The following is a 12,179-nucleotide window of genomic DNA, read 5'->3' on the forward strand; positions in this document are numbered from 1 at the left end:
AGTAATGGCTTAATTACCAGCTATGCAAAATGCCCTGTATTTAAATTTTTTTAAAGTTCAATTAAACAAACAAGTTTCTTCAGTTAGGACAATCAATGCTTTCTCTTTCTTGTCAGTTCCCAAATGATTTTTTTTTATACAGGAATGGAAGTCTTAGAAAGTTATATATGATTTTTAAAAAATCGTTTCTCAACTCCATCTAGTGATTTCTAACTCGATCTCCTTTAGAAAAATTATATAGAGACTATTGCCGGGCATGGTGGCTCACACCTGTAACCCCAGCACTTTGGGAGGCTGAGTTGGGCAGATCACCTGAAGTCAGGAGTTCGAGACCAGCCTGGCCAACGTGGCAAAACCCCATCTCTACTAAAAATACAAAAATTAGCAGGGTGTGGTGGTGCATGCCTATAGTCCCAACTACGCAGGAGGCTGAGGCACAATAATTGTTTAAACCCTGGAAGTCAGAAGTTGCAGTGAGCCAAGATAGCACCACTGCACTCCAGCCTGGGTGACAGAGCGAGACTCTGTCTCAAAAAAAAAAAAAAAAAAGAGAAAGAATATTATAGAGACTATGCAATAAAGATGTAGAAAATTAAAGGTGAACCAGCAACAGTTTATAATATATTCCCCATTCAATTCAACTTATTTTTGGTGTAAATGAGTATCTGTTGTTTTTGAGACAGATGATATCTCATGGAAACAATTAATTTCTAAAACTATTTATACATGGCTCCAGGTATGTAACACTGAAGTGATCTTCATTTTATAGCTGCTAAGAATAATGTCAGTCATGGGAAACTCTCAGTGGGACTGGCTCCCACAGCATGATCCTCATTTAGCAAAAATTACCTGAAAAAAACCTGCTCACAATGACCTGATCTTTGATGTTACGTTGCATTTTAAACTCCTTGTTTTTGTAAAAAACTGAAACCCCCCCAAAAATACATGAAGAGGAGTAAAAATATCAGGTTTTCGTTAAACAGTTAAAACATGTACAGCTACTTAAAAGATATATTTATAAAATAGTGTACATTTTAAAAATATAATTATTTAAATTATTTAGGAGCCATCTGTGACTGGTACAGTGCATTCAAAGCCACAATAGATTTGAATACTGAATCACAGTACAGATTTCAGTTCTTACGTTTAAAATATCCTCAGTTTTAGGTTACATAATGATAAACTATACCTGCTAAAAAATGTATATGGAAAAAAGGAATAATTTTTATGCATATAAGACTTATCTGTAAGATTCATTTATTCTAATCCAGTAGACCATGAAAAATGTGTTTGGATTACTGGGTATAAATGCGCAACATTTAGAAGGGAGTGTAGAGCTTTGCTAAAACAAGACTCCTCAAACTCCATGATGATGTCAATAATATAGGTCCTTGGAGCATATTACTGTTTTAAACGGAGGTCCCCATACTTTCACATTGGTTATAAAACATTATTTTGTGCTGCTGGCCTGGAATGAGAATGTCATACATCTGCAGGCAATTAGAGGAAACTGGACTGCATGTTTGATTAGCTCAATAATAAACGGGCACAAGTGTGACTTGACTTATGTTAGTCAAATTCCCTAGACAGATTATCCTGTTGTTATCATATGAAATAACCCCCTTTTATCAACAATTAAGTAAATCCACACTTATGGGCACTTTGCAAAATTGTAACATGGGAAGAAATCCAACTTAAGCCTTAAGCCTTCCAAAACACTTTTAACCCTGCTTTCAGTGGTATAGACACCAATCCCAAATTTTAGAAACTGGCTGAATTACACAGAACAGTTAGGGTTGGAAATAACCTGTGTGTACACAGTCAACAAGTATGTATTTAGCATATTCCATAAACAAGGCACTTAATAGTCTGCTTATAATTTTAAAAAATTCACAAAGAATTAAGAACTATAAATGTTTTACTATGTGAAATGTAACTTACTTTGTTAGGTAGTCTAAACATTTTCAAGAAAAGTTAAATAGGATTTTATTTTAATTAATCACAGTATAGTTTCTACCATAACCAATGCATGTGGTAAGCCTTGAATATATTTTATTCTAGGACCTCTTCATTTAGTTCTGGGCATTGTTCTTGAATTCAACCATATGTGTCAATGATGGTCTACAAACTACTTTGGGAAATGACTTATTCATTTATCTGTTTATTTTCTCCCAAGTACCATTAAAATATACATCTGAAGTATTCAACATAATTCAGTATATAAAAGTTGACACTAAAGAATTTTTCAGCAAAACTTTTTGATTTTGGGAAAAATAACACCAAACTTTCCAATCTAGTTATATAACTAAGTAACACAGTTTAAAGTTTGTATATCTTAAATAAACTCAAGATATTTTTAATCAATATTCACCCAAATACATGTATAAGAATAACCTCATCATTTTCTCTCCTTGACATAATCCTTAAATTCAATATTAGAATATCAAGCAGATGCTGAAGCATTCATCATCAATACTAGAATTCTGACTCATGACAGTAACACAAAGCAGATGCTAATACCATGCACCCTCTGAAAAGTGACACCATCACAACATGGGTTAGGTCTTGATGTGGGGTACTTAAAACTTACAAACCAAATATGAAATAAATAAAAGTCAGAGCATGACAGATTTCCTTACTTCGTTTTTTTGTTGTTGTTGTTTTTTTGAGACAGAGTCTCTCTGTTGACCAGGCTGGAGTGCAGAGGTGCAATCTCGGCTCACTGCAACCTCCACCTCCCAGATTCAAGCGATTATTCTGCCTCAGCCTCCCTGGTTGCTGAAACTACAGGCGCATGCCACCATTGCCAGCTAATTTTTGTATTTTTAGTAGAAACGGGGTTTTACCATGTTGGCCAGGCTGGTCTCAAACTCCTGAACTGAGGTGATCTGCCTGCCTCAACCTCCTACTGGGATTACAGATGTCAGCCACCGCACCCAGCCCCTTATTTCATTTTTAAGCCATTTAAATTCGAATATCTTTTATACAGAAGATTAAACTAAGCATGGGTGAATAAGGGGCATCATCCCAGGGCACAAGAACATGCATCTTTCATTTAATGCAGCAGCTCAGTGGTCTCTGTTGAAACCCTCGATGTTAAGGGAGGACGGTGCTCTCTTTCTCACGCATGACCAGTTAGAAGGTAAGAACTCCTGGGCCCTTTTCATTGGCCCACGTGTGCCATACACCCATGTGGTGGTGACATGGAGTTCTGCACTACGGGGTCTACCTAGTTAGCCTCTGGCAGGGAGAAAGGAGCCTGGGGCCTAAAATGTCCCCATTTCCGTAACACAATCTCCATACCAGGCTGCTGTGAAACGGTTTGCTAAGCAGGAAAAGGGAAACAAATCATCTCTTAGCACAGTTTGGTTAGCTAATATCCTACATGTCTTCAAAGCCCCAGATTCTTATCACTTTGCTAGTATGAGCCTACAGCTGTTTCTAGAATACACAGTGATGTGTATGCTCTGTGAAAATAAACAGAAAAACCTAGGCAGATGATGCCATGGTGCAAGTGATATAAGTGAAATGTGCTCAAATGAGAGCTTTAAAAGAGACATAAATGTGAGTGGGAGAGAGTACCTCCAAGGTAATGAGAAACAGGAGCCCCATTTCTTTATTCCTGAATGAGGAAAATAAGTCTTTTTCAGTTAAATGAAAAGAAACTTGAGAAACCAAAGGGTACATCTGTGGAGTAGCTTGACATGACAATTTCAAATTCCCAATGAATAACCTGATGGCAACTTTTGCCAGCTGTGACTTTGGCACCTGCCTGCCTGGGTTGGAAGGTCAGCTCTGCAGTTAGCACCTATGTGATCTCTGGTTCTCAAACTTGGCCACACATGAAAAACTGATTAAAAAAAAAAAAAAAAAAGCCGATGCCTGCAACCCAGCCTCAGAGACTGTGATTTAATTGGGCTGGGGTGTAGGTTGGCCATTGAGAAGTTTTAAAGGTTCCCAAGTGACTCTAAATTGGGCAGCTAAGGTTGGGAACCACTGATGAATCTTCTGAGCCAAGTTTCCCATTTGTAAAACAATAATGACAACAGTGTCATCTACCCTTTAGGAATATTGTGATGATTAAATATGATAATGCACACAAAGCACTTAGCACTATGTCTGGCACGTGGAAAGTCCTTAATAAATGTGCACTATTATCATCCTCACCACAAGGTACACTTGGGCAAAAGCTTTCAATGGTTAGGAAGATAAATCCTACCTACCTTGGCACACGTTGTGTTCGCTTTGCTCGTAGCCTGCTGCACATTGGATACGGTGGGAAGGGTTGGAGGGAATGCGCTGAGGGTCAGCTGGGTTCCGCCTGATGACAAAGTTATTTCGGCTAGTCTGCCCTTCAGAGCCTGCGGCTGCAGCAGCACTGGCCACGAAACCACCCCCGGGCAGCACTCCACTAGCTGCCACGCTGCTGGCAGATACAACCCCGGTGGTTGCCCCTGAGGTTCCTTCCGCTGCTGGTGTTTCCTGCTGAGGCTGTTCATTATTGACAATAATCTGGGCTGTTTTTGGAAGGCAGAGGTATCCTCCATAGTGGTTGACACATTTCATTCCACCTTTACAAGCGTCTGGGACAATGTCACATTCATCAATATCTGTGGTCAGTAATAAAGTAAGTCAGGAATCTTCTAAGAGGGAAAAGTCAAACATATAAATATAATGCTCATGCCTTTTTGGCATAACACAGACAGGACAGGAAGAGTGACACAAGAGATGGAGACAGAAGGCAATGATCACATGGGAGGTCTTGGAAGCTGGCTCACCTTTGCATTGCTGTCTCACAGGATCCCACTCATACCCGTCAGTGCATTGCTGCAAAGAAAACATCAAAGGAGGGGCCAGAAGACAGTTAACTGGTATGTCCATTTCCTAAGAAATCACTCTAAAAGCTTCATACTTATGGCAACAATCCTTGCGCTAGAGTCCTAGATATATGATGAGATGGTTGGTTTAACATTTTATTGCTTTTTTAAAAGACAAGTCTGTGCATTGGACACATTCAAGGATCCATTTTCAATCATCAGCTGCCTAAACTCTTCTGTTGTTTTTGGTACAGTTGCCCAGTACCATCTTCTTTTGCTTTGAGACTAATCTCCAATTTCTCTGACTGCTCTTTTTTAATTTGCCCTTTTTCACACATTGTAGATGTTAAAAAAAAAAATGCCAAATTCTCTCTCATTCCTTGCCTCCCCCAACTCCCACCAGCCCTGGACTCTTCTCTCTCTCTCTCTAAATCCTCTTTCAGCATTCATGCACCTGGCTTTCCCTACCATTCTTACCTCCATCTCACACCCTGGCCTGCTTCCTAGTTTCAGTTACTAAGGAACAGAGGTGTTCCTCCTAGCAGTTCCCAGCTTCAGTCTCCTCTCCAGTTCACCCACTGAACAACCTATAGAGCACCTTCTGACACCAGGCACTGTTTTAGGGCCTGGGGATGCAAAGATGATGCAGACTTTGTCCCTATCCTCAAGCAGCTCAAAGGCCAGAAGAGGAGTCAGACAGGTAGACAAGTTGCAGCAAGATGGCAGGTGCCTTCTCCAAGTGTATGCAGGAAGGAGTGATGAACTCTGCCATGGTGAGCATGGTAGGGCAGAAGGGAAGGCTTGACAGGGGAGGTCGCAGTGAATTGGGCCTTACAGGGTGAGCAGGATTTTTTCCAGGTGAATGGGGGAATTCTAGGAAGAGAGGCTGTTGTGACAAAGCCATAAAATTATTAAAAAGTGAAGGAGCTGCAAGGAGTTCTGGGTGGGTGGTAAGGGATAAGGTTACAGAGGTAGGCAGGGCCAAGTCCAGAACACCTTTCTTTGGCACAGGGAAGAGCTGAATTCTACCCTGAAGGTCAGTGAATCTCAAGCTTCACTGTGTCTAAGGATCACCCAGAGTGCTTGTTAAAATGAAGATTCCTGGGCCCACCCAAAGGATTTGATTCTGTAGGCCTGGGTAGGGGGCCTGGAATCTAAATTCTTAGCAAGTATCCCAGGTGATTCTGATACCGGTTGTCTAGGAACTACTTCTTGAGAAATGTTGCTATAGGCTATAAGAGGCCTCTGAAGAATTTTTAAGCTCAGAAAACAATCTGATCAGATGCTCATCTGAGAAAGTCACTGTGAAGAAGCCTAAGGTAGGATTGAGCAAAAGTGGAGTAAACAAACAAATAAACTTAAATTCTTTTAATATAGCCAAGAGCTGCTTATGTACACAATGGATGCTTGACAAGGAAATAGCTGAATGGAAGCCCAGAGATCCATTTAGATATTTTACTGATGTCTGAAACTTACTGGAGTGAGAACTAAACTCACTGCGTCTCCCAGATTAGTTTTTTTCTTGTTTCCCAAACAGTACTTAAGGTACCACCACCTTTCTCGAAACCCAGGATTCCAACTTTAATATCAGTGCTGAATGCTCTGCTTATTTTCCTTCCATCTCTGCTGACTTTGTGTCCATTTAGAACTCTACCACATTGACCTAAGCCTTTGCTGGCCCTGTGAGCAGGCAAGATCCTGTATCTCTACATGCTGTATATAAGTCCCCTTGATGATCTTTCTTGAACTCTTGGTTATGTTGCACCTCTCTGAGACCTCACAGTGGCCTGCAGATCTCTCATCATCACCATCTCTGGGTTCTTTCCGCTACCCAGTTCCAGCTGATCTGACCTTATCACGGCCTGGATTGGTCTCAGGTGCTTTCAGCTCTAGTCTTTGATTATGCCACTCTCTGACTCAGTGCCTCTTCAGCCTTTCAATCTGAGGTCATCACTTGCCTTCAAGAACCAGCAGACTTCTGTCTCCTCTAATAGGCCGGCACCAACATTAATCACCTCCTTGCTTTTCTATTTCCTTGGCAATTTGTATAATTTGTATAATAATATCATTTATACTTGCTTAGGAACTTTGTAGTTTTCAACTCTATCTTCCCAGGGTAAATTCCCTGAGAGGGGGCTGAATTTTCTTAGTAAACAAATAAATTCTTTTAATAATGATGAGAATTGCTTATGCAGATACTTGTTAAGCATATCGCTGAATGTACCCTATCTATCTTTAATGTGGAAGGGGAGTATGAGGGGTTATTTTTTGAATATAAGCCCATTCTTCTGAAAAGTATCTTTCAAGCCTGGCAAAAATGGCTGTTCAGTTGAATAATTTGTATGGTAAATAGGGAAGACTTGCAGTTTGTTTTAAGTACTTGCTTCTGGACATTTAATGAGAGTATACTATTAAGTAAGCCTAGACTGGGTTTAGCTTCATCACTTGGCTGTGTAGGCCTAAGCAAGTTAGGCACTCTCTCTTCAGTTCTACAGTCAGTAGAGGGAAGATGATGCCACTTACCTTATACATTGCTGCAAGGATCAAAGGAGATCGTGTCTCCACAGTGGGGTACTCAAAAATAGTTATTATCTTGTCCTTTAACCATGAATTATTAGGCATATAAAATTTGAAAGAGAATAAGCCCAACCTTAGCACAAAAGGGTATTATATCTGGAAAATTTGTTGCAATAATAATGAACCCTAGTTAGTGGTCTTGAAACGATCATGTTTAAACCACAGATACCCTTTGCTGGTAAAAAACAAAAATGAGTAAGATTTAGGTGATTAGCGAAGGGAAGGGCATAGAAGATAAGCAATTGGAAAAGAAGTAAAATCTTTTATGAGATGATTATAAAAGTGGGTAGTGAATTTAATTTTAGCTCCCTGAGAAGGCAGTAAGTTTAGCCTGAATAACAAAACATTTTCATTTTAAGATAAACAGCATATGCCTTCATTTTTCTTGCTTTATTTATCTTCAGCAGAGGAAGCAACTGCATTTAACATGAAGTTAACAAAATATTTGTATTAAGCTATTTTATTTATAGTGGATCTGAACAACAGAAAGGAACATTTGCCAGATGAATACTAACATTTTAGGGCTAATGTGGTACCAAAAAGTGAGATAATGTTTATTATCAGTAATTGACATTAGTTCATTTTTAAGAGTTTTATTTTCAAAACTTTTTCACATTCTTTCGAGTAGGATTACTTAATTTTAAATTGGGAGCAGCAGAAAAATGTGTTTTTCATATTCCAATCCAGGACAAATGTCATTTGCTTAACACTGATTAAAGACAAGAAAACACGAAACAGAGGTGCAAACAGACTCACCAGAAGTGAGGTCAGTACTGCCCTTCTCTGTTCTCACTATAGCTATTTGTAGCAGCAGAAGGGGTCAGATGATCTTTTAAATATTTTATTAAATATTAGTTATACCTATGCAATTAACTAATCAAATATTACTTGGAAATACTGGAGATGCTAATTAGAAAATGTAAAACTGAGTTGCACACATTACATTTTAAAACCACTTTAGCCAATAAGCATCCTGGTAACATATAAAGTGTGTCTGCCTTTATTTCTGAAGTTATCAGTTATACTATAAAAGAATGGATATATAGCCTTTATAAGTTCAATAAAGGCCACTTACATGAGAATGTATGTCATGTATACAGAGGAGGCCACGTGTCTTTATGGTGTTTAATATTCTTACTTGACTCACATATTAGTTTTATCTGCATGTATGTAGGAATCCAGGTTTTCCAGTTCCTTACACCCATTAATTTATTGAATGTATTGGAAACATGTAACTTTCTTTGGTTTTAGCTTTTAAACGGATCCCATTTTTAGCTTGCACAAATGATTACATGTTGGTTGCTATCTTAGTTTGGTGAGCCCAGTGAACCTTTGAAAGGATCAAGGGGCAATTTACAACGAATCTTGATATGAACCATGAATAAAGTGTTGTTATCACCCTCCGCAGAGTTCAGCCCAAATACACCGGCAGGGGTGGGTAAAGTCTTTTTTTGTCACGGAATCCCGCTGAACCGCACTTATCTCAAATTCCATCACCCCTTACCGTGTACGTGATGGTTTCTTCGGTGTCCTGTGACTTGACCAGCGCCAGAGTCAGTATAGTTAGGAAAAGGGCTTTCAACATTGTGAATCTCAAAGAAAATACAGGACAAACTGATGTTTAGTATCTGCTGCGGGGAAAATAACAAAACTTTAGCAGTGAACACAAGCGAGGAAGGGAGGGTGGGAGAGGCTGAGGCTCCACCATACTCGACTTCCAATCTGCTTTCTCATCTCCCCTCCCCCTCCCCCTCCCGAACCTTCCCTGTAGCCCACGAACGGGGCAGCAAAGACATAAAAACTGCTGCAGAATTGCATTTCACGTTACTCTATCTTGCTGCACTGTTTACATACAAAAGACATTCAGCGTGCATTTTATACTGCACCTACACAGCCGGCTGCAGAAAGAGGGGGTTGAAAGGAAAGAACAGTAATGCATTTCAAAGGGGACGGTGCGTTTCCTCCCCCCATCCTACCCCCCCGGTCACGGAGGTGGAGCTGCAAAACTCTATTCTCCAGAACTTTAAGGCTTTCCCAGTATGCTCACCTTGAGCTAGCAAAGTTCCGTGCACAGCTTAGCAAAAATACCTGCGAGCCAATATGAATTGCCCTGGCCTCAAGCCTTTTATTTTTTTAATCAAAATAACAAAACAAAACTTGAAGAGCAATCTCCTCCTAGTTCTTAGAATACTAGACCTTCTCCCATCTCTCAGAGCTTCTCACATCCCCCAGCACAAACTCTCAAAGGGGCATTTCCACGCCTTTCTCTGCGCAGAGCTTTGTTTAAAAGTCCCAGGTTCTGTGGAGGAGCAGCCCAAAGAGTCTGATTCTCTTTTGTCTTATCAGTCTCTGGGTCCCCGACATGCTACCTTCGCCATCAGGCTGCCCAGGACTGGACCCGGGAATCGCACCGCAGCCCGAGGTACCAGTTTCGGGCGGCCGGCCTAGCCCCGCAGGGAGGTGAGGTCCCTTTCTCAGCAAGCTAAAAGGCGGCGGTCCCCCGCAGCTGCTCAGCGTCCCAGCTTCTAACCAGCTCCTGTGGAATCCAGGTGCGGCTGAAATCTCTCACACTGGTCCCCTAAACTTTCAAAAACCATGTTTATGGGCAAAGCCCTGCCAGCTGGTTATCGGCGCGCACACACATGCCCATCCCAACAGATGTCACCCGCGTACTCGCACTTGCTGACAGATCGCATTCCGAGGCTGCACACCTCCACCTCCCTCTCTGCCTGAGACACCCTGTACAGTCCAGGGCAGTTCTCGGGTACTCAGCACCCCTCAGGTCACCCCACCTCAGTTACTCTCCCGCGTGCGGCCCCGTGGGCACTGGGCTCGCTTGGGGCGACTCCCCGTCGGGGGCTCCTACCTGCGCGGCCGCGCTGCGCTCCAGGTCCGGGCAGCGAGGGGAGTGCGCAGGGGAGGGCAGCCCTGTGGGTCTGATCTGGCGAAGTCTGGCAGCGGCCGCGGCGGCAGGAGGAGGAGGAGAAAGGGAGGGAAAGGGGGAGGGCGAAGCGGGGCGGAGGAGAGAGCTGAGGGAGGCGCAAGCGCTGATTCAAGCGCTGTGAGCCGGAGGGAGAGCACGCAGCGCAGCGAGGTCCGTGCCCCCCAGTCCAGGGGCCCTCTCCGCCGCCCCGGCCTGCCCTCTCTTGCCAGCCCCTGGGACCCCCAGGCTGGTTGGCATGTGATGTCCTGGGTGTGCTTTAGCCTTGGGGATGCTCCCACCCTCTAGGGTGTTTTCTTGTTCCCAGAGAAGAGGAACACAGCATCTCCCAGAGAACAGAGGGTCTCTAGAAATTGCTGTTATTTTTTTTCCCCCATTAAGTGAATGCTAGGAGAGTAAATTAACCTTCATAGAACTGTTTTGCCTTTTCTTCGAGATATTTTTTTGAGGTGGTGCCTGCTTCCACAAATGGAGAAAAATGAGAATTCATCCATTCAACAAATACTTGTTACCTATTGTGTGCTAAGTGTTGGGAATAGGCCAAATCGAACTTGCACTAACAAAATTGTGAAGTGGGGTTTGTTTTATGGTCTCTCAAACCTCCCTTTATGATAACAAGTGTCAGTGAGAATGGAGAAAAGGGAACGCTTGTAGGCTGTTGGTGGAATGTAAATTAGTACAAACATGATGGAAAATTGCATGGAGGTTTCTCAAAAAACTAAAAGTAGAATTATCATATGATCCAGCAGTCTCATTTCTGGGTATTTACTGGGAAGATTTGAAATCAATATGTTGAATAGGTATCTGTAATTTCATATTTATTGCAGCACTATTCACAATTGCCAAGATATGGAATTAACCTAAGTGTCCATCAAGGGATAAATGTATAAAGAAAATGTGGCATATATATATCTGTATGTATATACACACATATATATATACCTTTTTAAAGGCTAAATAGTATTCCATTGTGTGGAATTCTGTCATTTGTGACAACACGGATGGAAGTGGGAGCATTATGCTGGGCGAAGTGAGCCAAATACAGAAACACAAATACCACATGTTCTCAAGTATATAAATGTAATTTAAAACAATTGAACTCATAGAAGCAGAGAGTAGAATGGTGGTTACTAGAAGCCAGGGTTGTGGGGAATGAGGAGATAACAGTCAAAGGGTACAAAGTCTCAATTAGATAGGATGAATAAAAGCTGGACGAGGTGGCTCACACCTGTAATCCCAGCACTTTGGGAGGCCAAGGCGGGTGGATCACCTAGGGTCAGCAGTTCAAGACCAGCCTGGCCAACATGGCAAAACCCTGTCTCTACTGAAAATACAAAGATTAGCCAGGTGTGGTGGCACGTGCCTGCAATCCCAGCTACTTGGGAGGCTGGGGCAGGATAATAGCTTGAACTCCAGGATGTGAAGGTTGCAGTGAGCTGAGATCACCCCTGTGGGTGACAGAGCGAGACTCCATCTCAAAAAATAAAGGATGAATAAGTTTGATTTTTTAAGATCAATTGCATGGTGTCATGAATATAGCTGATAATTGAGTACTGTATATTTCAATATCACTAAGTAAATTTCAAATGTTCACATCACAAAAAATATCAAATATTTGAAGTGATGGATATGTTAATTAGCTTTGTTTAATTATTTCACATTGTATTAAAAATCATAACATTACCTTGTACCCTATTAATATATACAACTATAATTTGTTGATATATAATAAAAATCTTCCTTTTTACGATTTTTTTTTCATCTATAGCTTCTCTTTTCTCCATTTATTGACTTAGTGAAATCTCCAATACTGCTCATTCCAAGTTGGGCATTTCACTTTCACC

General features: G+C 41.4%; 1 protein-coding gene across 2 annotated transcripts in view; it reads right to left on the minus strand.

Moving 5' to 3' along the window:
• Positions 1 to 10,358, minus strand: part of EFEMP1 (EGF containing fibulin extracellular matrix protein 1) — a 67,122-nt gene extending 56,764 nt beyond the window's left edge. Inside the window, exons 1-4 of one of the 2 annotated variants that reach the window (XM_012477215.2) lie at positions 10,261 to 10,358; positions 8,899 to 8,986; positions 4,779 to 4,827; positions 4,224 to 4,610 (exon numbers count right to left, since the gene is read on the minus strand). In XM_012477215.2, coding sequence (XP_012332638.1) covers positions 4,224 to 4,610; positions 4,779 to 4,827; positions 8,899 to 8,979 — 517 coding nt within the window. In that variant the 5' untranslated portion in view covers positions 8,980 to 8,986; positions 10,261 to 10,358. Of the gene's footprint in view, positions 1 to 4,223; positions 4,611 to 4,778; positions 4,828 to 8,898; positions 8,987 to 9,441; positions 9,728 to 10,260 lie in introns of those variants that run through there. The other variant, XM_012477216.2, reaches the window with a different exon arrangement.
• Positions 10,359 to 12,179: the final 1,821 nt, after the last annotated feature.

This window comes from Aotus nancymaae, unplaced genomic scaffold (genome assembly GCF_030222135.1).
Source record: "Aotus nancymaae isolate 86718 unplaced genomic scaffold, 86718_ANA_hifiasm-v0.15.2.pri h1tg000057l, whole genome shotgun sequence".
Taxonomy (NCBI): domain Eukaryota; kingdom Metazoa; phylum Chordata; class Mammalia; order Primates; family Aotidae; genus Aotus; species Aotus nancymaae.